The sequence below is a fragment of the Leptodactylus fuscus genome, chromosome 5 (genome assembly GCF_031893055.1).
Source record: "Leptodactylus fuscus isolate aLepFus1 chromosome 5, aLepFus1.hap2, whole genome shotgun sequence".
Lineage (NCBI taxonomy): Eukaryota > Metazoa > Chordata > Amphibia > Anura > Leptodactylidae > Leptodactylus > Leptodactylus fuscus.
Genome location: NC_134269.1, coordinates 106,514,421 through 106,541,904, shown reverse-complemented (window position 1 = coordinate 106,541,904; position 27,484 = coordinate 106,514,421). Strand labels below are relative to the sequence as shown.

The following is a 27,484-nucleotide window of genomic DNA, read 5'->3' as shown; positions in this document are numbered from 1 at the left end:
TTGAAGTGACATTTCAGTGATGGATTGAATCGCATCATTTTTTTTTTTCGTGTTAAAGAAGATCTACAGCTGCCTACAGCTCATGGGTACAGCAGTGGAACATCAGGCTCTCTTACACAAATAATCCTTTGTATCCACAATTATCAGTGCAAAAAATATGGTCATTTTTTATCTTCTCCAAGCACGCCACTCAACGGAGAAGGAGATTTAGCAAAAGTTTATAATTACAGAAACTCTCTTTAGATGCTAGCTTATCTCCCAAGGATAAATACCAAGGTAATGTGAACACCAAGCTGACATCTTCAGCACGCATAATATAAATAAAGCGAACTAATCGTCCAAATTCTGAGTTATATGCTGCCAAAATCACAAAGTATTCTACCAACCTAAAAAGCACAGAAAGGGTCAGTTCACACTGAGTTTTTTGGCGCTCATTTTGACTCTGAATACACCTCAAATTCAGTCTCCAAAAACTTTTTGGAGGCTGATTTTGAGGTGGATTCAGCGTTAACATCCGTGCCAAAATTTCCATGTGCACTGACCCAAACATGACTTCATGAAGCCTGCTGCTAGGTGGATCTAGTCACTTAGGATTGCTGACCTTGTAAATTTTACTTACCCCCCCCCCCCCCAAAAAAAAAAAAAAAAAAAAAAAAAAACAACAAAACATTCAGTACTCAGCAAAAGTTTGGACACACCTTTTCCTTCCATGGGGTTTCTTGTTTGTTTATTTTTTATTTTCTACATTGTAGATTCATATTGAAGACATGGAAAAATTATGGAGTAACACATATGGAATTGAGAAGTAAACAGAAAAGAGTAAAATAAATCAGAATATGTTTTTAAACTTTAGATTTTTAGTCACCTCTTTTTGCTTTGATGACCATTTTTCACACTCTTGGCATTCTCTGTCTGCTTCAAGAGGTAGTCAACTGGAATGTTTTTCCAGCAGTCTTTGAGGAGTCCTGGAAATGGTGCTGAGCATTGGCTTACTTCAGTCTGGGGTCTAACTCATTGCAAACCATCTTGTGTCATCTGGCATAGCACCCCATCACTCTCTTTCCTGGTCAAATATCCCTTACATAGTCTGGAGGTATATTTGGAATCATTGTCCTGTTATAAAATAAATGCTGATCCCGCTAAGTAAGTTTTAATTTTGAATACATCACTAACACAGTAACCATTGCACCTCTTTCTCCATGTTTTATGGTGGCAACCACACATGTAGAGACTATCTACTTGCCTTTTTGTGTCTCACAAAAGTATGGCGGTTAGAACAAAAAATGTAAAATTTTAACACACCCCCCCATGGCTAAAGTTCAGATTTTCACTGGTGTAATGTCCATTCCTTGTATGTTTGGCCCAGGAAATTCTCTTCTTGTTGATGTAGTGACTTCTTTGTGGCAATTTGACCATAAAGGTTTGATTCTTACAGGCTCCTCTGACCAGTTTATGTTGAGATGTGTCTGGTACTTGATCTTTGTGAAGGATTTATGTAGGGTTATTAATAGATGTAGTCATGTGGGTCCTTCGCTATTAGCTCCACAATATACAGTAACAGCCAAGAGTGTGCGAGATAGTATAATAGTATCCAACGTTAATAGACCTATGTGACTATCGCCCTAATAATGAGGGTCCTTCGGTATTTCATATGTAATAACTTCTAAAATACTCCAGGGAAGTGTTGCCCATGTGTGTCCTACGCATGGAAGGAAAACTTCAACCTGAATTGCGTTCATTTAATACAAGATTATGTGTGACATAATCTGTTAGATATGTCTGGCATGTTGTGTGAATGCCTATTGTGCACTTTCTCACTGTGGAATTGTTCATCTAATACTGATGTAATCATTTTTCTCCATTAGTTGGCACGAATTTCTTCCCTCTTATATGTAAGATCCTTTATTGAATTAAATATCTTTTTTTTTCCTGCAGACTAAAGAAGCTTTATTTACTATTCTCCGAGACCTGAGACCTGACGATCACTTTAATATAATAGGATTTTCCAATAAAATTAAAGTTTGGCAGCCAAATGAGCTTGTACAAGTTACTCCCAACAATATCCGAGATGCAAAAAAATTTATTCTTGGCTTATCACCTACAGGAGGTAAACACTTCTGCTTCTCATCCAGTCGTATTTAAAGGAAGTCTGTCGCCAATAAACTAAATATTAAACCAGCCACAGTGCTGTAGAGGACAATATGCTGAGCGCCATCATATCCTTAGATAGTCCAGGAGGGCATCATTTCCTTGAAAAGTTGTTGCAAATGAGGTTCAAGAGCAATGAGGGTGTGTTAGAGTCTTGGAGGCTCTAGTGCACCTATTGCCTAAAAGACGATCCATGTTGAATAGTGTTTTCTATTATGTGGGCTGTCCATGGCATGTGGCTTATATTAAAAGATAATTTATATATTTTAGGTACGAATATAAATGGTGGTATCCAGGTGGCATCAAAGATCCTGAACGATTACCTTTCTAATAATGACAAACATGAGAAAAGTGTCTCTCTGGTCATATTCTTGACTGATGGGCGTCCTACTGTTGGGGAAATTGAATCAAGCCGAATCTTAGGAAATACTAAAAATGCAGTTCAAGAAAAGTTCTGTCTATTCAGCATTGGAATTGGCAATGATGTGGACTTCCATCTATTGGAGAAACTGTCTCTAGAAAACTGTGGCATGATGCGTCGCATCAGTGAGGATGAGGATGCTGCCCTTCAACTTAAAGGGTATGTCTTTTTCAACTATATTCTGAAATGCCTGAATTAAAAAAAACTATTCTCTAGTACCCTTTTTAAGATGAATTACAGAAAGGGTTTCACTCCATCCAGGACCCTTATAGCCAAAAGTGACAGATATATAGAGACAGATCTGTGCATTACATGGGCAGTCTATAGATCTTATTGAGAACTATGCAATTCCTCTGTGGCAGTAATCAGAAAATTAAACCTTAGTATTTGTGTTTCTCAAGAAAAAAAAAAAAAAATTCTCCACCTTTAGGCTGGGGGACTCAGCAGAACGGACGTTGCAGAAACGCAGCTTTGTTTGTTGCAGATTTATCTGTGTTTTTTTTCAGCCAAAGCCAAGAATGGCAACAAAAGGAATGGGAATTATATAGGAAGTTCTTATACTTCTCTCTTCTGCTCAATCCACTCCTGGCTTTGGCTCAAAAAAAAAAAAAAAAAAAAAAAAAAAAAAACGCAGCAAAATCTGCAACCAAAGAAGCTGCATTTCTGCAATGTGAGGCCTTAGCCTTAGCATGTTTTTTACATACAATGTTTGGTGCTGGCTAATTTCTTATTATATCTTTATAATAGACAATGCTCTACTTTATGGATAGAGAGCTCCAAATCCCTTACATAGACATGGAATAAAATAATACATTTCTAGCTGCCTACAGCACCACTATGTGGAATTTAGGAGCTGTCGTACTGTGATCTTACTGAGTTCAATATATAATCAGTATACGGTAAGCTCCTACATTCCCTGTAGTGGGGACTGGATTACTGGAATTCACGTATAGTATACATAGACAAGTAGGCGGTATATGATTTTCTCTTTTATTCTGGGTACAAAAAAAGATTAATAAATGGCACAACAAACCAAATGCTGTCAGCTTTTCTAGATAGCTCTAGAGCAGGGGTAGAGAACATACGGCTCTCCAGCTGTTGCAAAACTACAACTCCTAGCATGCATACTGGCTCTGCTGTTCTGGGAACTCCCATGGAAGTGAATGGAGCATGCTGAGAGTTGTAGTTTCACAGCAGCTGGAGAGCCAAAGGTTCCCTACCCCTGCTCTAGAAGAATGGTTATAGTTTCTACCTAACTACAGATAGTAAATCACTGACAATCCCCTACAAACTGAATGGCAAGGACTTCAGGCTAGCTCATGATACAAGCATTGAAATATTGTAGCAAACTATCAGGATAGGAGAGATTGCTCCTGCCCGTGCAGAATGCTGATTCTCATCTGAGAGCAGGACTATGCAGGTTTTTAGTTTACAAGCTTACAAATAAAAGTGAACCTGAGTTTTAGGAGCAGTCAGACATCCATTCTTAATATGTCTGGCAAATTGATATATTCTGTAAATTATTCAGATGATATAGCCATGTACTAATGTCTCTAATGGCAAGTATGGTTCTTTCTCACTCATCTTAGAGACAGTAGTTCCAGTTATGACCTGTACGTGGGGTAACCCTAATTTTCTCTTGACGTGTTCTTGTATCTATCCCTGTTGTTTATCTTACCCCTGGACCTTAACTTAGCAGTGCATTGCTGTGTGGGTGGACATTATTTTTTTGCTGAAAACAGTACTTAAGTAGATTGTACCCTCTGCAATAAGACTTGCTTTACATATGAGTTTACTACCCTGTGGTTTGTGGTTGAACTCTACAGCTAACATGCATGGAAAGTTCACATTGCACATTTGCAATGGTGTCCAGGAAAACTAAAAAGTTTTAGTAGAGATACCACAAGGATCCAGAGAATTTTCTATTCTATTCCATTCTTAGTGACTGGTGCAACTGTAATAGTTACAAATAGTCACGGAGAAACACACAGTGGCACAATAGGACAGACTAAGGTCTCACAGACATTTTGTTGCAGTCAGACTTGGTGGGGCTTCAGGAGTACCAAGAACTCCTGCAACTGGTTTGGGGCCATTCAGCATAGTCCTACTACTGTTAAATAAATTGTGGGAACCAACCCTTACACATGGAGGAGCCAGCAAGATCACAGAACCCAATGGCACAGGTGATAATGGCCCAACCCAAAGGCTGCAGTGCCAAAACCACATCACTATTTCAGGTCTTTTCAAGGATGTGAGAGACTCTATGGAATAACTGCATAAGGAGCTGACACATCTATGGAGTGAAAAAGTTCCCTGCTTAAGTGATATTGTTGCCAATAAAGAGCTTACCTCAGAAGGCTGACCTGTACAAACTCTGGAATGAGGTCCTACAGAGATAATGAAGAGAAATGCCAGACATTGTCTATGGAGGAAACAGTTCACCAGACTGGGCTCAGTGACTAGATGAAGAAGGTAAAAGGGTTACATATCTACAATGGAGTTGGCCTTTCCTCTTGATGTTAAGGAGGAAGATTGGTTTGTCCACCAGTCCACCCTGGAATGTAGCAAAATGCCTAGATTCCCTCATAAGAAGACTGGGGTACTAATAGCCCTGGCAGAGCTCCAGTAGAAGGCAACAAACTTTGTCTATGAAGGATAGTTTTTTTTATGTTCCCCTCAGCCAATGTAAACTAATAATCTGGAGAATCCCTGAAGTTGTGGATTAACCCAGCCAGTCATGGATGAGTGTGGCATGCACTCCTCAAATACAGCTATACAGACTGAAGAGTAGCCATAGATATAAAGAAGAGATGTAGAGACATCATACCTAGGATTTATGGCTTTACTCATATCTCCTGTCTGGAAAGGGTCTAGGTCAGCTCTCAGAAGAAGCTCCACAGCCAGTAGGAGCCCTGAATAAATTTAAGGCTGTTGTTTTGCCAACCATTGCATGGCTTCTGACCAACTGATATACTTCCTGCCGTGGAGGATGGGGTTCAGAGGACTGCGATCCTGTTGTGTCCCCACTATTGCCCCTGCATGTTGCACTATGCACCTGACTGCTCTGTGTGCAACTGGCAAGCTACTGTATGTGTCAACAATTTATTAAGAAATTTATTATATATAGTTGTAAACACAACTTTGCGATGGATCTTTCTTGATGGTTGCCAATTCCCCATATAAACATTTACTTCACCTGCCAAATGTGTGATTTACACAATATTCACCAGAGAACTTTCCCCATGGCTTACTGTAGCAGTAATAACAATTTGTAGAGTTTATTTTTCCTGTTTGTTTCCCAGTATAGACTCATCTTTCAGAATGCTCTCTGACCGTGGTGTATAACTTGGCTCTTCTTAAAGCAAATGGAATATTATTTATAGAAGCCATTGTTCAGTGCACAAACTTACAAGACCTGGGAGGACACATCTGCAGAGAAGCCTAATATAACCCCAGACATATATAGTCATTCCTCATAGATAAGCTAATTGTAGACTGTGTGTAGCTTGTAGATTTGTTAGTGAACTGTGTGTTTACTGTATATATTAGATATTGTTATGTTAGATATTATGTTGTGTATGATATTGTTTCATACACAAAGCAGAATTATCATTTGTCCTGAGTTTCCTATATCCACTGGGCCAGTGATGTATAGTAGGCATAGCTATGATTTACTGTATGTTGCTATAATATGTAGTGCTGAATATGAATTAAAGATAGTTGTTACCTAAGTGCTCTATCTAGCTCTCTGTTGTCATATACATGTATACATGGCACAGCCAAGTATGCATACCTCTGTTCTCATATACATGTATACATGGCTCAAAGAAGTATGCATATCTCTGTTCTCATATACATGTATACATGGCTCAAACAAGTATGCATACCTCTGTTCTCATATACATGTGTACATGGTTCAGCCAAGTATGTATATCTCTGTTCTCATATACATGTATACATGGCTCAGCCAAGAATGTTCAGTATATTTGTGTTCTCATATACATGACTCAGCCAAGTATGCATATCTCTGTTCTCATATACATGTATACATGGCTCAGCCAAGTATGTATATCTCTGTTCTCATATACATGTATACATGGCTCAGCCAAGTATGCATATCTCTGTTCTCATATACATGTATACATGGCTCAAACAAGTATGCATACCTCTGTTCTCATATACATGTATACATGGTTCAGCCAAGAATGTTCAGTATATTTGTTTTCTCATATACATGACTCAGCCAAGTATGCATATCTCTGTTCTCATATACATGTATACATGGCTCAGCCAAGAATGTATATCTCTGTTCTCATATACATGTATACATGGCTCAGCGAAGTATGTATACCTCTGTTCTCATATACATGTATACATGGCTCAGCGAAGTATGTATACCTCTGTTCTCATATACATGTATACATGGCTCAGCCAAGTATGTATACCTCTGTTCTCATATACATGTATACATGGCTCAGCCAAGTATGCATATCTCTGTTCTCATATCCTATTAATATTATAAATGTGAAAGTTTGTGAGTTTGGATGTTTGTGGGTTTGTGTGTTCGGATGTTTGTTAGTCAATCACGCAAAAGCCGCTTGACCGATTTGGCTGAAATTTTCCACAAACATAGTTAATACACCCCCAATGCGCAATAGGCTACTTTTCGTCACAATAGCTCACATATGTTTTTCCCAGGACCCCCACAAACCCCAAACTCACATCACTATCTCTGCAATCTCACACACTTTGGACCCCGATTTGGCTGAAATTTTCCACAAACATAGTCCCTACACTCGATTGCGCAATAGGCTACTTTTCGTCACAATAGCGCACATACGTTTTTCCCAGGACTCTTTGGATGTTTGGCGGTCAATCACGCAAAAACCGCTCCACCGATTTGGCTGAAATTTTCCACAAACATAGTCCCTACACTCGATTGCGCAATAGGCTACTTTTCGTCACAATCGCGCACATACGTTTTTCCCAGGACCCTTTGGATGTTCGGATGTTTGGCGGTCAATCACGCAAAAAACGCTCCACCGATTTGGCTGAAATTTTCCACAAACATAGTCCCTACACTCGATTGCGCAATAGGCTACTTTTCGTCACAATAGCGCACATATGTTTTTCCCAGGACCCCCACAAAACCCAAACTCACATCACTATCTCTGCAATCTCACACACTTTGGACCATAGCAAGCCACAAAATTCATATTACCCCCTACAGCAGAGGTCAGCAACACCTGGCACACATGCCAAGAGTGGCACTCCTGCCATATTTCACTGGCATGCCAGCAGCACAGGACTTGCAAGAGTTAAATAAAGTCTCTGCTAGAGCTGAGGCATAAGGACACTCCCCTTTGAGAGATGTGCAGGAAACCCAGGGGGTGGAGCTTAGTCGCTCAAGTCTCTGCCTGCCTGCTATAGTGATAGCTCCTGCCGAAGCTGCTAGCAAACTGAAAGTAAGAAACACACAGCTACCTTCCTTTAGTTCCTATTCTCATTAATGTCAGGCATGGGGTTATTAGTTTAGTGTTAGTAACTCCATGTGCCTCACATTAATAGGAATAAACCCCATCATGTCCCTCATATTAACCCCTGTGTGCCCCATATAAAGGTTACTAATATGTGAGACATATGGAGGTACTAATAAAAGACCTCAGTAATGAAGATACTTAATTATTACCTCCAAGTCTCTCACATATCAGTAACTACAGATGAGCGAGTACTGTTGGGATCAGCCGATCTGAACAGCACGCTCCATAGAAATGAATGGATGCACCTGGTACTTCCGCTTGGACGTAGCCAGCGCGCTTAACCCCCCGCGTGCCGGCTACGTCCATTCATTTCTATGCGAGCGTGCTGTTCGGATCGGCTGATCCCAACAGTACTCGCTCATCTCTATCAGTAACTCTTACACAGGGGTTAATGTGAGGGACATTATGGGGTTAATTGCTATTAATAAGAGGTACATGGAGTTACTAAACTGTCATGCACAGGGCCAGACTTTATGTTGCTTACTCAAGAGTATCCTGTGCCCAAAACTTACATGTACTGGCGGAAAATAACAAATCATACAATGTCGTATATCGAAGTATATTAACCTGAAATACCTCTGTCCCAAAGACACTATGTACAGTTTATACCAACACCGTATAGCGGCTGAAATACAAATTACATTCAACACAAAAGTCTCATGTGCTCTCAGAATTACAGCAACAACAAGATACACAGTTACATTTTATATCCCATACCTTATACACAGTACGAAAACCTTACCCGCGCCTGTATATACCCACTTCTACAATCACCGCAGACGAAGTCGCGGGTACCAGCTAGTACATTTATACATGGTTCAGCCAAGTATGCATATCTCTGTTCTCATATACATGTATACATGGCTCAGCCAAGTATGTATATCTCTGTTCTCATATACATGTATACATGGCTCAGCCAAGTATGTACAGTATATCTCTGTTCTCATATACATGTATACATGGCTCAGCCAAGTATGCATATCTCTGTTCTCATATACATGTATACATGGCTCAGCCAAGTATGTATATCTCTGTTCTCATATACATGTATACATGGCTCAGCCAAGTATGCATATCTCTGTTCTCATATACATGTATACATGGCTCAGCCAAGTATGTATATCTCTGTTCTCATATACATGTATACATGGCTCAGCCAAGTATGCATATCTCTGTTCTCATATACATGTATACATGGCTCAGCCAAGTATGTATATCTCTGTTCTCATATACATGTATACATGGCTCAGCCAAGTATGCATATCTCTGTTCTCATATACATGTATACATGGCTCAGCCAAGTATGTACAGTATATCTCTGTTCTCATATACATGTATACATACCTCCCAACTTTTGAACAACCGAAAGAGGGACAAAATGTGCGGCGCGCATAGCGCGCCGCTGCAAATTTAGCCCCGCCCACTTTTGTGTTGACCCCGCCCACTCGTTAATTTTTCATGTGCCCGCACACAGTATAATCCTCCTACAGTCACCCGTAAATTATATGTCCCCCCTCTATCTCTCCCCCAGTTTCATATACACCCTTCATCTGCCCCCAGTTTCTTGTCCCTCTTCCAGCTCTGCCCCCAGATTCATGTCCCCCCCTCCATCTCTGCCCCCAGATTCATGTCCCTCCATCTCTGTCCCCAGATTCATGTCCCCCCATCTCTGCCCCCAGACTCATGTCCCCTCCATCTCTGCCCCCAGATTCATGTCCCCCCATCTCTGCCCCCAGATTCATGTCCCCCATCTCTGCCCCCAGATTCATATCCCCTCCATCTCTGCCCCCAGATTCATGTCCCTCCATCTCTGCCCCCAGATTCATGTCCCCCCATCTCTGCCCCCAGATTCATGTCCCCTCCATCTCTGCCCCCAGATTCATGTCCCCTCCATCTCTGCCCCCAGATTCATGTCCCCCCCATCTCTGCCCCCAGATTCATGTCCCCCCCATCTCTGCCCCCAGATTCATGTCCCTCCATCTCTGTCCCCAGATTCATGTCCCCTCCATCTCTGCCCCCATATTCATGTCCTCTCCATCTCTGCCCCCAGATTCATGTCCTCTCCATCTCTGCCCCCAGATTCATGTCCCACATCTCTGCCCCCAGATTCATGTCCCTCCATCTCTGCCCCCAGATTCATGTCCCTCCATCTCTGCCCCCAGATTCATGTCCTCTCCATCTCTGCCCCCAGATTCATGTCCACTCCATCTCTGCCCCCAGATTCATGTCCCTACATCTCTGTCCCCAGATTCATGTCCCCCCATCTCTGCCCCCAGACTCATGTCCCCTCCATCTCTGCCCCCAGATTCATGTCCCCCCATCTCTGCCCCCAGATTCATGTCCCCCATCTCTGCCCCCAGATTCATATCCCCTCCATCTCTGCCCCCAGATTCATGTCCCTCCATCTCTGCCCCCAGATTCATGTCCCCCCATCTCTGCCCCCAGATTCATGTCCCTCCATCTCTGTCCCCAGATTCATGTCCCCCCATCTCTGCCCCCAGACTCATGTCCCCTCCATCTCTGCCCCCAGATTCATGTCCCCCCATCTCTGCCCCCAGACTCATGTCCCCTCCATCTCTGCCCCCAGATTCATGTCCCCCCATCTCTGCCCCCAGATTCATGTCCCCCATCTCTGCCCCCAGATTCATATCCCCTCCATCTCTGCCCCCAGATTCATGTCCCTCCATCTCTGCCCCCAGATTCATGTCCCCCCATCTCTGCCCCCAGATTCATGTCCCCTCCATCTCTGCCCCCAGATTCATGTCCCCCCCATCTCTGCCCCCAGATTCATGTCCCTCCATCTCTGTCCCCAGATTCATGTCCCCTCCATCTCTGCCCCCAGATTCATGTCCTCTCCATCTCTGCCCCCAGATTCATGTCCCACATCTCTGCCCCCAGATTCATGTCCCTCCATCTCTGCCCCCAGATTCATGTCCTCTCCATCTCTGCCCCCAGATTCATGTCTACTCCATCTCTGCCCCCAGATTCGTGTCCCTCCATCTCTGCCCCCAGATTCGTGTCCCTCCATCTCTGCCCCCAGATTCATGTCCTCTCCATCTCTGCCCCCAGATTCATGTCTCCCATCTCTGCCCCCAGATTCATGTCCCCCATCTCTGCCCTCAGATTCATGTCCCCCATCTCTGCCCTCAGATTCATGTCCTCTCCATCTCTGCCCCCAGATTCATGTCCCCCATCTCTGCCCCCAGATTCATGTCCCCCATCTCTGCCCCCAGATTCATGTCCCCCCATCTCTGCCCCCAGATTCATGTCCCCTCCATCTCTGCCCCAGTTTCATGTCCACTCCATATCTGCCCCCAGATTCATGTCCCTCCATCTCTGCCCCCAGATTCATGTCTCCTCCATCTCTGCCCCCAGATTCATGTCCCACATCTCTGCCCCCAGATTCATGTCCCACATCTCTGCCCCCAGATTCCTGTCCCTCCATCTCTGCCCCCAGTGTCATGCCTTCCTCTCCTTCATCTGCCCCCAGATTCACGTTCCACCTCCACATTAAACTTACCTTCTCCTCCGCTCCCTCGCCGCTCTCTGACCACCTCTCTCCCTGACACATGCGGCTGAAGCTGCTCGCGTGCTCGCTTCGCCGCTGCGTCTCTCTCTCGCTGACACATGCGGCTGAAGCGAGGAGCTGACCTGTGTCAGCTCCTCGCTTCGCTGCTGCCGCCGGCTCCTGGCTTGTACATCGCGTCTACAAGCCAGGAGCCGGCGGCAGCAGCTACGCGAGGAGCTGACATAGGTCAGCTCCTCGCTTCAGCCGCATGTGTCAGCGAGAGAGAGAGACGCAGCGGCGAAGCGAGCACGCGAGCAGCTTCAGCCGCGTGTGTCAGGGAGAGAGGCGGGCAGCAGCGAAGTGAGGAGCTGACCTGTGTCAGCTCCTTGCTTCAGCCGCATATGTGTTCCTCTGGACGCAGATCTGAGTTGAAATCGGGACATATCTCCCTCCAACCGGGACCGCGGGACATGTCACCCAAATCGGGACTGTCCCGCGGAAATCGGGACGGTTGGGAGGTATGATGTATACATGGCTCAGCCAAGTATGTACAGTATATCTCTGTTCTCATATACATGTATACATGGCTCAGCCAAGTATGTATGCATGAGTTTTCAATAGAATAAGTCACTACCAGACTTCTCTGGCAGAGGTTTAGTTCTCTCTGGGAACAAAGAATGGTCTTTTGATATGCAACATACTTGATTTTTCTTTCTCTGAAATCTGCCATTGGAGAATACTCTCACGGAATATTACGTGAAATGGCTATTTCAGCTTCAGACTCGCTTTACCAGACATTCAAGAATTGCTATGAAATTAGTAGTGATTTTTTTTTTGGGTGCTGTGACACCGCAAACTAAACCCAACCCAGTGGGTCAGGCCCCTTGCAGTTCATCCTTGACTGAACGTTACAGTACTGAATAGACGGGTATTCATGATGCCCAAACTGAAGAATCTGAGTAAAACTTACACCCCAGATACAGGGAAGCTTGCAAAATAGACATTCGATTTAATCTCCAAAATGCAGAAAACATAAGGAATCAATGTGTTTGTTTATTAGAGAAATCAGGAGGATCCCATCAGGAGCCATACTTAGCAGCCAGTATAGGTAGGGCAATGTTTCCCTGCATTTTATTTTGGGCTGTCCTCTTTTATTTTAGAAACAAGTTCTGCTTTTTTAGATGGAGTGCAGTAGCGTCTGAAGATTCCCACAGTCCACTTGAGCCGAATTAGATATTTTTAATCTTCATGTAATAGTCAGCTGAAGTTTATAGTGTTGGACGTCTAATACTGGTATCCTTTCCAAGTCAACCAAACTGAATTTTCAAATGTTCCTCTTGCTCCATCCAACAAATCTATATCCGCCCCCGCAGGTCAAGTAAAACAAACATCTGCCTGTGTACTGCAGAGATAAAGCTGAGCGACATTTCATGTTGTAGGCGCTTACACAGTATATAGATGGTGTCAATCAATGAAGCATTTGTTGCTCTTTTTTTTGCCAAGTAAGCTGAGTATGGGTTAAACTAACAAAGAATGAATTACTCACATCTGAAAAACCTCACACTGACAGTTCTGGGATTCCATGGCCGCCTTTGTTAACAACACAGCAACAAGGACTAACCCTATGGGTTGTAGGACCTTTATGGTCACATAGGGTTCATCATGAGCGGAGCGTATACTCCGTGTGAAGGTTCCCTAATGGAGGGGTCTCTCAAATGGCCTGAGACCATGGGTTTGTGTCTGCTAGGAATCTTAATTTTAATAGTATGTACAGCTGTTATTTGATTGTATTATTTTAGCGCTGCACCATGGTATTTACTAAGGTATTGTATGTCTTTGCTACTTAGTATATTATCTTTTCAGTTTAATGTATGGCACAGGACAACTGGACAAACAAAAAATATTAACGTGTAAAATTGTGTTCACATCTTTAAATAGGTCTAAGAACTATATTGGCATTACATTATTCCACGTATACACTCACCGGCCACTTTATTAGGTACACCTGTCCAACTGCTCGTTAACACTTAATTTCTAATCAGCCAATCACATGGCGGCAACTCAGTGCATTTAGGCATGTAGACATGGTCAAGACAATCTCCTGCAGTTCAAACCGAGCATCAGTATGGGGAAGAAAGGTGATTTGAGTGACTTTGAACGTGGCATGGTCGTTGGTGCCAGAAGGGCTGGTCTGAGTATTTCAGAAACTGCTGATCTACTGGGATTTTCACGCACAACCATCTCTCGGGTTTACAGAGAATGGTCCGAAAAAGAAAAAACATCCAGTGAGCGGCAGTTCTGTGGGCGGAAATGCGTTGTTGATGCCAGAGGTCAGAGGAGAATGGCCAGACTGGTTCGAGCTGATAGAAAGGCAACAGTGACTCAAATAGCCACCCGTTACAACCAAGGTAGCCAGAAGAGCATCTCTGAACGCACAGTACGTCGAACTTTGAGGCAGATGGGCTACAGCAGCAGAAGACCACACCGGGTGCCACTCCTTTAAGCTAAGAACAGGAAACTGAGGCTACAATTTGCACAAGCTCATCGAAATTGGACAATTGAAGATTGGAAAAACGTTGCCTGGTCTGATGAGTCTCGATTTCTGCTGCGACATTCGGATGGTAGGGTCAGAATTTGGCGTCAACAACATGAAAGCATGGATCCATCCTGCCTTGTATCAACGGTTCAGGCTGGTGGTGGTGGTGTCATGGTGTGGGGAATATTTTCTTGGCACTCTTTGGGCCCCTTGGTACCAATTGAGCATCGTTGCAACGCCAAAGCCTATCTGAGTATTGTTGCTGACCATGTCCATCCCTTTATGACCACAATGTACCCAACATCTGATGGCTACTTTCAGCAGGATAATGCGCCATGTCATAAAGCTGGAATCATCTCAGACTGGTTTCTTGAACATGACAATAAGTTCACTGTACTCCAATGGCCTCCACAGTCACCAGATCTCAATCCAATAGAGCATCTTTGGGATGTGGTGGAATGGGAGATTCGCATCATGGATGTGCAGCCGACAAATCTGCGGCAACTGTGTGATGCCATCATGTCAATATGGACCAAAATCTCTGAGGAATGCTTCCAGCACCTTGTTGAATCTATGCCACGAAGAATTGAGGCAGTTCTGAAGGCAAAAGGGGGTCCAACCCGTTACTAGCATGGTGTACCTAATAAAGTGGCCGGTGAGTGTAGAAGAAATGTGCTGAAAGTGTTGCTAAGTGTATGGGGGTGAATTATTATATGTCCCCATACAGATTTTTATTGGGCCTTGTAAAGGCCTTATAGCTGAGCACATATCAGGTTTTTTTCATTGTTTCACAATTTGGCCTGTGTAAAATGACCCTTATTTAGCTATTTATATAGATATGCCTCAAATTGGAGGTTGATTTTTGTCCTCCATGATAGTATATCACATGGTGGCCACCATTTATAGCGTTGCAGTTACTATAATGTTTAGAGAAAAATGTTTGGCGCAAAGTACAGATCATTATTTTTATAGCTGGACAATGGGTTCTCTAAGGAGTTAGTGCCTTCATCTATATTTTACCAATTGTATTATGTACACCACGCAAAAGCAATGCTAATATTTTTAAAGGGATTCTACCACTAAAACACATTTTTTTCTAGTTAACACGTCGGAATAGCCTTTAGAAAGGCTATTCGTCTCCTACCTTTGGAAGTGCTCTCCGCCGCGCCGTTCGTTCAAAATACCGGTTTGTACCGGTATGCTAATTAGATCTCTCGCAGCGATGGGGGCGTCCGCCATCGCAGGAGCAGCGATGGGGGCGTCCCCATTGCAGCTCGAAAACCGACCGCAGCGCCGCTTCTATGGTCTTGGGTATCCTCCCCTTGCTTCTTCAGCGTCCTGTCGGATGCCTGCGCAGTATGCTCTGTTCGGCGAAGATTGCTGAACGTACTGCGCATGCGTGAAATTGCAGTGCCCGCACTATGGCTGGGACCGCAATTTCGCACATGCGCAGTACGTTCGGCAATCTTCACCGAACAGAGCGTACTGCGCAGGCGTCCGACAGGAGAGCCTGCGCAGAGAGATCTAATTAGCATACCGGTACAAACCGGTATTTTGAACGAACGGCGTGGCGGAGAGCACTTCCAAAGGTAGGTAGGAGACGAATAGCCTTTCTAAAGGCTATTCCGACGTGTTAACTAGAAAAAAAATGTGTTTTAGTGGTAGAATCCCTTTTATATTATTAGAAAGTTCGCATTAATGTCTTAACTTGTATAGTGTTGGTAAGCAAGTCATGCATTATTTAATGGAGGATAGTTGGGTCTACCACATGCACTTCTATCAGAGACCATACTGGGACCAGAGCACTATAAAGACAGTGACGATAATAATTCTGTGTGGGACAAAATAATCCCAATATTTTATTAACGTTAAAGTATCTGGTAATCCAGCAATACAAGGTCCTTTGTGCTGTGTAAATTCGCCTTAGAGACATTAGATCTAGCACTCTGGTATAACAGTATATACTGTATCCACCTTTCTCTGGAAGTTATCTAGGCATGGAACCTACTGTACACAAATGACATGCATATGGGATATGATGATAGTCCCATAGGCCCATATGAGTTTGGCCTCTACAGTTACAGTTATTATCCCTGATTGCAACCCAAGCCCTTTTGCTGTGTAAGATTACTTACTGTGCTCTGTAGAAGATGAGTCAGGCAGTGGCATAACCCCTCCACACAGCGTATTCTTGATAATGGTGGTTTATGACTGTCAGCCACAACGGTGGAGGATATGGCCACCGAAGTCTGCGCAGAGCAGGCCGAATAACATTTCCTGAGGGTCCCGTCCATGCGTTGGTCCAGCAGGTCTTGCAAATTAGAGCTGTCCTCCAAAGGTAGGAAGAGCTTCGCCACGGCTATATCCACCCTAGGTGGAGGGCCCCATCGATCCAGCTAGGATGAGGAGATCGGACACAGGGTTCTAAATACCCTGGAGGCAAGATGAGCTCTTTCCGGATGTTTCCATTCCATTTCCATCAACCTGGCTAGGGCTGCGTCCACATGGAAGGCCCTCCGCCCCCGCAGAGGTGGACGAGGAGGCTTCCCCATCAACATCCTGGTCGCCTGACCGGATGGACTTCAGCAGTTTCCCCATCTTATCCATGGGGAGTATGGGTCTGCTGGAATTGACATCCTTGTCCGAAGAAACACTTTGGTCGTCCATGGTTAATCGCCCCAGCGATGGCAAGGACAAAGAGCGCCTATCAGTGCGCTGTTTCTTGGCGATGTGGGAAATGGAATCCCTGATGTCCTTAGGGAATGTTCTTGTAATGGAAACAGAGAGATCCTTAGAAAAAAGAAAGAAAAAAGGGCCGTCCAACGGCTGGACGGTCATGAAAAAGAAAAAACTCACCATGAATTCTCTTACCCAGACAATAACATCTCGAGTAGAAATGTTCTCTGGAGGAGGGCCTCTGCAAGAACGGCAGTGGGCCCATACATAGCCTGGGCCAAAGGGGAAAGAAAAATATTTATCTTCCCTCTGTTTTTTTTGGGTTTTTTTGTTTGTTTTTTTTAATGTGAGAAAAAGCCTACCATCAGGCAGGGGAATTTTGCGTTCAACACAGGCCTGATGCCTCCTCTTAGAGGAGATTTCCATCTTCTATGGTCTTCCAGAGGAGGGGTAGTAGAAGACATACTGGGCTACAAGCCACTCACTCTACGGAAGGAACAAACACGTTAGTATATGACCATAGGAATAATAGCAAGACCTGCATACTCACGGAAGAGGCAACCCAGCGCTTGAATAATTGAGCTGAATAGCACAAGAAGCTCCAAAGCAATGAAGCAACCTCTACACAAATACAGGCTAGTGCCAGCAAGCCCCACTAGTAACTAGTAAGACCCAGAGCCTCCAGAGGAAGGATCTCCAATAGGGAAGGGGCCGGAAGGGGCGTGGCCACCCGCTGCCAACAGAGCCCTGCACTCCAAAACATGAGAACAAAAAGGAGCTCAGAACCATAAGACCCTGCAAGAAAATCAGGGATAAAACATAAAGATCTTGCCCCACAAGCAAGGAGCTGGCCGCAAAGGACAGGGAGCTAACCAACACTGCCCAAGGCCCGCCCCTCACCAGACAGACGGCCTAGCAGTAGGCTGGAAGTGGAGCAAGCAACTGGAAGTAGGCTGCAAGATCCTGCCACTAAGATAAGCGGCAAGTAAGTCCAACTAGGCTGAAAGCGCGGCCAGAACTAGGCCGCAAGTGCGACCGGAACAAGCCGCAGCACAGCCAGGCCGCGAGCGCGGCTAAACAAGGCCACAAGCCCGGTCCAAACAAGGCCGCAAGCGTGGCCAAAATAAGGCCACACAAACGCGGTCTAACCGCCAGTGGCTGGAGCCTAACCGGACCAGGCCGCACTGCGGCTAACTGACCAGATAGGCAGCCCGCAAACTGAACTTTCTTCTCTCATTTCTGCCTTAGGCAGAAAAACAAAGAAGATGAACAAAAGAAAAAGGACCAGGGACCTCGTACACAGACCAAGGAGAGGTAACAAAACCCCCAAAACTCCGGTCAAGGAGGACACAAAGTCCTCCCCACCTGTCCTATCGTCCGAAGGACAGAAAAAAACATGTGTGTGGGGGGGGGGAGGTCTCTGTTCCCTCTTATAGGGTCAAGTCATGCATATTTAAATTAATTGCTAATTAAAATATTCCATCTGTCCTACCAGCACGCAGGGGCAGAAATACCCCACATTGTGCTGCTGTATGACGACAGGAAATGACAGTTATGGGTGCTGCAGCAGTATCTCATATCTGATAGAGATGCAGAATAGTACCCATAACGTCTGTTAGCAAGAATATGGTGAGTGATCCATCTTTAGACTGCCTAGCCTATTTATACCACCTATCAGTTGGCTTACTTGGAAGCCATGCACCCCTTTTTAGCAAGTCAGAACTGTTCTGGATGCCCGAAAATGTGCAAAAAAGGTGCCCAGCTGCAAAGTGCAATGATAGTAAATGTGCTCTATATTTAGTGGTTCTTAACTAGACTTTTTTAAATCTTTTTTTCAAAATACTAGTTTTAGCAATGGTCCACTATAGACAGTTGTGCATGGCAAGTAGACTGCTTTTAATATTACTATCTGCATTTCAGGTTTTATGATGAGATTGGCACACCTCTGTTGTCTGACATCCGCATTAACTACCCAGAAGACAGTGTTGAGTACATCACACAGAACATGTTCTACAATTATTTTAATGGATCAGAAATCGTGGTGGCTGGAAAACTTGTTAACCAGTCCAGCGATATTCTCCATGTGGAAATCAAAGCAAGCAACAGCAATAAATATGTTATCCTAGAAGCTGATATTAAGATTGAAGGTGCTGGCCAAAATGAGATTACAGGATCTGAGATCTTTGAGGACAGTAAGGAATACAGCAACCACATAGAACGGCTGTGGGGTTACCTGACATTCAAGGAATTTCTGACTGGTTGGCATAGAAGTGACAGTGATGCTCAGAGAGAGGCAATAACAAGAAAGGCCAGCAAACTTGCAGTGAAGTACAACTTTGTAACTCCATTTACAATCCTTGAAGTTAAAGACTATGGATTCCAGGCAGATTTTCCCAAAGATGAGTCAACCAGCCTTTATACAGAAGGGATTGGTCAGAAACTTCTCACATTGCAAGGAAAAAAAGTTACCCAAGGTAATGTAATATTTGTGTGCTCTGAAAAGGGATTTATCATCAGAATATTACACATTATTTAAATTGGATTTTTTATTATAAATTAATTTTTAAAAGACTTATGTTGGTGTTTTTATGTAACTAGTATGAATAAAAAAAAACTAAACCAGCCAATGAAACACATAGAGTAGGCTAATGCTTTATGATTTCTGTGTCTCACATGTCAGCTTTGCTGTGTAGACTGGTACAGAATAAGCAGAGTTATGTAATTATCATAATAGAATAGGCAATTTTTTTGTATACTAAAGGTCTATATATGGCAGGATTGCAATGTTACATACTATGCACACAAATGAGGCTTTGTATTTATTTCCACTGCCACTCCCTGATCTCTTGGGGAGCTGTTATTACTATATCTCTCCTTTTATGATATTACTGGATTTACTACTATTCATTTCAGTTACCAAATAAATGGTTGTACAAGAGTAGATATTTATAGCCTATCCCAATGATAGGTCACCAATATCACATTGGAGGTCCGTCACCCAACATACCTAGGATTAGCTAATATATGCACAGTGTACAGACTCATAAGCAGACTGTACTGTACACTGTGTAGTGGCCTTGCTGAGCTGTTACAGCTCAGCTCTTATTTACCTGAGAGAAGGCCATCAATATCTTCTATTTGACAACCCTTTTAAAGGAGTTGTCTAGAATTTTTTTTAAGGATCAATCCTTAAGAAAGCCTATAAATATCTGATCAGTGGTGGGGCAGCCAGCCAGTTCCTTGCATTGGTCAGTTGTTTAGGAATGCCACACATCCCTGTACTATACAGTTGAAACAAACATGGTAGAAGGGAAAATCACAACATAGTTACCAAATGTATGTTCCCAAATTGTAGGCCCAAATAAAGAAGGGGCCCCAAAAGTCACAATGAAGATATAATAAGAAAACCAAAAAAGAGATGACTGGGGCACAAAGGATACAATCAAATACAAAAACTTTATTAAACCACAATATTAAAAAGTACACAGGGGAGGACAACAGTGCTATCAGAATGGAGAACCAGCTAAGGTAAGTATGTAAAAATTGACACGGGTAAATATGTCAAAGACAGAAATACATAATATATAACCATAGAAAATAACCATAAAACTATGGAAAATGTACAACCAAATGTCGCAAACATATGTCTACTGTAAAAGTACTGGATAGAGGTAAAGTTTATAGAAAAACCTGGGGATCCTGGAGACTCGGCCCTGCTAAGTACCTTTCTTGTATACTGCCATCACCATGGGTATGTTCTTTGCACTGGATTAGAGATTTATTATCCTTGTTTCTATACCATTGCAGCATGTTTACATATACATTGAAGTATTTACTTGGCTGTATACATGGACTTTAACCACATGGTCTGACATCTTCTGTCTCATTATTACAGTTTATATACCACTTCCTACTACTCTTACCATCTTTCTTGCTGCATTAGGGTTTTCTATAAACTTTACCTCTATCCAGTACTTTTACAGTAGACATATGTTTGCAACATTTGGTTGTACATTTTCCATAGTTTTATGGTTATTTTCTATGGTTATATATTATGTATTTCTGTCTTTTTTTGCATACTTACCTTAGCTGGTTCTCCAGTCTGATAGCACTGCTGTCCTCCCCTGTGTACTTTTTAATATTGTGGTTTAATAAAGTTTTTGTATTTGATTGTATCCTTTGTGCCCCAGTCATCTCTTTTTGGTTTTCTTACTGTACTACAGTCCTATGAAAAAGTTTGGGCACCCCATTAATCTTCATCATTTTTAGTTCTAAATATTTTGGTGTTTGCAGCAGCCATTTCAGTTTGATATATCTAATAACTGATGGGCACAGTAATATTTCAGGATTGAAATGAGGTTTATTGTACTAACAGAACACACAGTACCACATGCCATAGGATTATATACGCGCGTCTGCACACAGTACCACATGCTGGGGGATTGGATACATGCGTCTACACACAGTTCCACACACTGTAGGATTAGATACGCACCTCTTCACACAATACCACACAGGGGAGGATTAGATACACGTGTCTTAACACAGTTGTACACGCCATAGGATTAGATACACGCGTCTTCACACAGTACCACATGCAGTAGGATTAGATACGCGCATCTACACACAGTTCCACACTTTGGAGGATTAGATACATGCCTCTGCACACAGTACCACAAGCCAGAGAATTAGATACGCGTCTCAGCACACAGTACCACATGGGGGAGGATTAGATACGCGCGTCTACACACAGTACCACATGCCATAGGATTATATACGCACGTCTGCACACAGTACCACGTCGGGGGATTGGATACATGCTTCTACACACAGTTCCATACACTGTAGGATTAGATACGCACCTCTTCACACAATTCCACACAGGGGAGGATTAGATACACGTGTCTTCACACAGTTGTACACGCCATAGGATTAGATACACGCGTCTGCACACAGTACCACATGCCGTAGAATTAGATACGCGCGTCTACACACAGTTCCACACTCCAGAGGATTAGATACGTGCGTCTGCACACAGTTGTACACGCCATAGGATTAGATACACACGTCTGCACAGAGTACCACATGCCGTAGGATTAGATACACACGTCTACACACAGTTCCACACTCCAGAGGATTAGATACACGCGTCTGCACACAGTTGTACACGCCATAGAATTAGATACACGCGTCTGCACACAGTACCACATGCAGTAGGATTAGATACGCGCCTCTTTACACAGTACCACACAGGGGATGATTAGATACGTGTGTGCATACAGTATCACACTTTGGAGGATTAGATACATGCCTCTGCACACAGTACCACAAGCCAGAGAATTAGATACGCATCTCAGCACACAGTATCACACGGGGGAGGATTAGATACGTGCGTCTGCACACAGTACCACACGGGGGAGGATTAGATACGCGCATATACACACAGTACCACATGCCGGGGGATTGGACACGCGCGTCTACACACAGTTCCACACGCCGTAGGATTAGATACGCGCCTCTTCACACAATACCACACAGGGAAGGATTAGATACGTGCATCTGAACACAGTACCACACAGGGGAGGATTAGATACAGGCCTCTGCATACAGTACCACATGCCAGAGAATTAGATACGCGTCTCAGCACACAGTTCCACATGGGGGAGGATTAGATACGCGCATCTGCACACAGTACCACACGCCAGAGTCATTAGATACGCGCGTCTGCACACAGTTTCACCTACTGGAGGATTAGACACGCGCCTCTTGACACAATATCACATGGGGAAGATTAGATATGTGCATCTGCACAAAGTACCACACCAACAAGGATTAGACACTTGCATCTAAACACAGTACTACACGGGGAAGGATTAGATACAGCTTTACTCCAGGTATCCATAACAACTGATCACAGGTTTTTCACTGACATCCAAAATGAGATACACATAATCACATGACGCTTATGGACATACACACAAACCACATACAAAATACACCAGTGCAAAATTGGACAATTCTTATGGGGCCAGTACACAAACATAAATTGTAATATACCCGTGCGAAGCCGGGTCCTCCCTCTAGTAGTGTATAAAGCTGGAAGTAAATGGCTCAGTACACTATGTAAAGGCATGTGGCATTACTGCATCAAAGTTCCCACTGATGTCAATGGAAGCTAAGATGCCCATGTGTTCTTATTACAGCGTACATAGCCATCTGCTTCCAGGTCTGTAAACAGTACAGTATGGGGATACGATGCATTTCTGCGCAGCTAATCCTTGCAGGGGCCCTCCACTTATAAGATAGTTTTGATGTCTCCAAAAATTCTTTACAACCCCTTTAAGTATACATTTTCTGCTTTATACTAAAATCTAATGGACGGAGCGTAAGTTAAATCTATAATACATTTCCTTTTAAATCAAAGAAAAAAACATTAATAACAAGGCACATTGTTGAGGCACATTGTGTATTGCCAAATTTATACTAATATCCTCCATTAAGACTGGCAGATTTTACTAAAAATAGAAGCACGGTGGAGGTACAGGTCAATTTTTCTAACAATGGGAGTTCAAACTGTGTATTTTACAGGAGCTCTGTGTAAATATTTTTCTATGGAAAATATGTTATCAAAAGGAAGCACATCGGTATCTCATGTTTATGGCAGGAAAATACAGAGTAATATGAGGGTATAATTTTATTTTTATGTTTACAGCAATTCCATCAAAACTAATAAGCAAGAACAGATCAACCATCTCCAATACATCAGGTAACTATATGGCGATTTAATCCAAAACCGTACATTTTGGTAAATATTCCACATACTTCAGTATGAAAGGATACCAATATCACTATATATTTTTAGTTTATATATAAAACAAAACAAAACAAAACTTGATAGTCTTCAGTAGTTGATACCTTTTTAATGGCTAACTAATAATGATGACAGATTACAACGTTTCGGAACTCTAGGCTCCTTTCTCAAGTAGATTTAAAAACCATTTCTGAAGGCTGCATATTTATGTACAAAAGGGCACATAGGGATAGAATTCTAGGAGGAAGGGGGGTAGAGGGTTATTAGTAATTGGTAGAAACAATATAAACAATTCCAGGTTCTTATCAGTTCTCAGGGTCTCAGGTCAGTGATTTCTGTAAGATGCCATAAACCCATGTGACAGATTTAACCCCTTCTCCAGTGTCTGAAGCAGGATCATAAGTTTATACTCATAAATCCGTCGCTCTTTCCTTGATTTAAAATTCCCTCTTAAAAACAAAATTTTCATGTGAACAATGATATTATGACCCTCATTGCAGAAATGTTTTGATACGGGAAGGTCCATTCTTCATTATCTAATTGTATGGCTGATGTCCGATCTCTTCAACATACAGATTTTCAGTGGGACATTTGGTGCACATTATTAAATACACTACATTAGGTGTGCTACAGGTGAACGTACCTCGGATTTGATATTTCCTGTTAGAGTTTGGTATCTCTATCCCGTCAGTGGTCAGTATGTGAGGGCATGTTTTGCATCTTTTCTGTCCGCATGGGAATGTTCCTGTGTTAGTTGGAGGTAACAGTGAGCTGCTAATAACCATATTCCTGAAGTTTGGTGGCTGTCTGTAGCACAGGAGAGGGGGGTCTGGAAATATGGATTTTAGACGGTTGTCTTTTTGTAGTAGTGGATGTAATTTGCATGTGATTCCTCTCAGCGCTCCAGGTGGGGGTTATATGTGACGACCAGGGGCACCGGATTGTTTTCCTGTTTGGTATTGTATTTTAATAAATCCGCTCTTGGTATTCTGGTGGCCCTGGTGATTTGGTTATAAATTGTTCTTGGATGGTAGCCCTGCCTCAAGAATGTGTTTTTGAGGCCTCCAAGGTCTTTGTCTCTATCTGCAGGGTTTGAACATATGTGATGGTATCTGATAGCCTGGCTTTAGACACAGCGATGTCTCAATTTTGTTGTCCTGTATCTTGATGACTGCGTCCAGGAAGTTTATTTCAGAGAAGGAGTAATTGAGCATCAGGTTGATGGTGGGATGGAACTGGTTGAATTGTTTATGGAAGGTTTTCAGCTGTTGTTCAGATCCAGTCCAAATGATTAGGATATCGTTAATGAAGAGATAGTAGGCCAGAGGCCTGGTGGTGCAAGTGGATAGGAAGTCATTCTCAAGCTTGACCATGAAGAGATTAGCGTACTGTGGCACCATTTTAGGGAGCCTTCACACGGAGTTACGCTGTGCTCATTCTGATCGTAAAAACACGTTCAGAATGAGCGCGTAAAAAGCAGCTCCCATTGACTTGAATGGGAGCCGGCATACATGCCCTCCACATTGAAATCAATGGGAGGCTTTTTTCCCTATTGCTTTCAGTGTATTACGTGCGTAGTAGGGACCTGAGTGGTATACCCCTCTAAAGGGGTTATCTACAATAGTGTCTCCACTCCAGTTTTCAGTCTAATCTGCTGTCTCCCTTGTAAAGAGAATACATCACTGGCAGAAGAGATTGCCTGTGGAGGTCACTATACTAGGAAGGGAGAGGTTAAGATATCAGGCTTTCCCTAACAGCTCTCAAGATAATGTGGGACTTTGGTCATTTCCAACTGGCTGCAAGCTCCCTATCCCTCCATGTTGGTTGTGGTCACCGCATTGTGACCGATATTGTTACTCCCCTGTATTGTGGGGAATAACAGAGATCAGACCATGCCAGGTTCAATATAAAAATGAGCTGCCTTCATGAGACAATCCCTTTAATTTACTTTCTAATGAATGTTGAAAATCTTTAACGTTATTAGGGGCCACACGGTGGCTCAGTGGTTAGCCCTGGAGTCCTGGGTTCGAATCCTGCCAAGGGCAAAAAAACATCTGCAAGAAGTTTAATATAATAATAAATATAATACATTTTATTTATATAAAACATCTGCAAGAAGTTTGTATGTTCTCCCCGTGTTTGTGTGGATTTCTATCCCATACTCCAAAAACATACTAAAAAGGAAAAATGTACATTGTGAGCCCTATGTGGGGCTCACAATCTACACAAAAAAAAAATCTTTAATGTTATTATATTAGTTTTCTCCAGTAGAACTGAGGGGGTCTGGATGTTACATCCATTAGACATTACACAGGCACAATACACACTTCCAAATGTGACCATAGCAATGTTTTGTTAGTTGTAGCTGGTGTGGCTTGCATGATACATTATGTCATTCTAGATTGGGAACCAATGGTAGGATATTCAAAATGGATAATAATATGTTTGCCGCTCATAATGAAATAATTTCCTACAAAATAATATTGGTATTGGGAACATCCAGTCTACTGTATATTCTTTAGTTTAATATTATTAATTCAGAAAGTGAGTTTGCTGGCTGCACACCAAGTGTCAGTACAAACTGTTGACTTTAAAGATTCGAAAGAACAAACTCGATATACTTGTATCTGTAAAAACAAGACCTTGGGAAAAAACAATATTTTTCCAGAAATCTCTGTGTTTAACGGGATTCAAATGTTCTCAGCTGACCTTTTTTATATTTATACATCCTGTTAGCGGATGGAGATCCCCACTTTGTTGTTGACTTCCCATTGAGTAAATTAACAGTATGCTTCAACATTGATGGTGAACCTGGTGACATACTAAGGCTTGTGTCCGACCACAAAAACTCCGGTAAGTTCAATACAATCTATGATTAACCAAAAATGCATTAAAAATTGTATTCCTGCTTCTTAATTTTTCCTGATCCAAACACCCAGATGTTCCACTAAAATATATAAAAATGTTATTACCAAAAATAAATGCAGAGAACAGACCCATTTTACTGACCAACATCATTACGGTGTTTATAAGCACATAAAGGATCTGAATTATGCAACAACTATATTTACAGGACAAATAAATTCAATGTGTTTAATTAAAAAGCAACATAAGACGGTTTATCACATTTTAATATATATTTTAGGGTTAATGTATGTTTAGTGCAGAGCATAGATTTATACACACTAGGGTTAGACATCCATACTCTTGTCCTTCTTATCTTTAACCCTCCCTATAAAATGGTAAATGAATAATGTTTATATGACCAAACTAATCTAAATAATGTTCTTTCCTTTGTAAGGTGTAACAGTAAATGGAGAGTTGATTGGAGCTCCCGCCCCACCCAATGGTCATAAGAAACAAAGGACCTACTTCAGCAGGATTACCATCATCATTAATAAGCCAAGGCGCACTTATATAGAAGTAACGCCTTCCAAGGTTATACTGGATGGTAGGGATCGGCTCATTCTCAAATGTGACAAGAGTACAACAGTGAAGAGTGATGACTTAGTGGTCGCCATTACTGCTAAATCAAATGTCACCATAACCATACAAGGGACCATTAGCTTTGTAATTCTGGTCCATCAGTACAAAAATCCAGCTCCATTTCAGAGAAATCACTTGGGATTTTATATTTCTAACAGCAAAGGACTATCTACTCATTCTCATGGACTTTTAGGTAAGGTTTAATGCAATCTATATAAATATGCTGGTTTATATCCTGTAGTCAGGACCAAGATGTCTTTCATATATATATATATATATATATATATATATATATATATATATATATATATATATATATATATATATATATATATTATTTTTTTGTAAAAACACTAAC

General features: G+C 42.5%; 1 protein-coding gene across 1 annotated transcript in view; it reads left to right on the top strand.

Moving 5' to 3' along the window:
- ITIH5 (inter-alpha-trypsin inhibitor heavy chain 5) overlaps nt 1-27,484 on the top strand; it is a 64,794-nt gene that overhangs the window by 32,998 nt on the left and 4,312 nt on the right. Inside the window, exons 8-13 of the mRNA XM_075273932.1 lie at nt 1,936-2,107; nt 2,419-2,728; nt 18,750-19,303; nt 23,542-23,595; nt 26,377-26,493; nt 26,942-27,319. Of these exons, the coding sequence (XP_075130033.1) occupies nt 1,936-2,107; nt 2,419-2,728; nt 18,750-19,303; nt 23,542-23,595; nt 26,377-26,493; nt 26,942-27,319 (1,585 nt within the window). The remainder of the gene's footprint in view (nt 1-1,935; nt 2,108-2,418; nt 2,729-18,749; nt 19,304-23,541; nt 23,596-26,376; nt 26,494-26,941; nt 27,320-27,484) is intronic.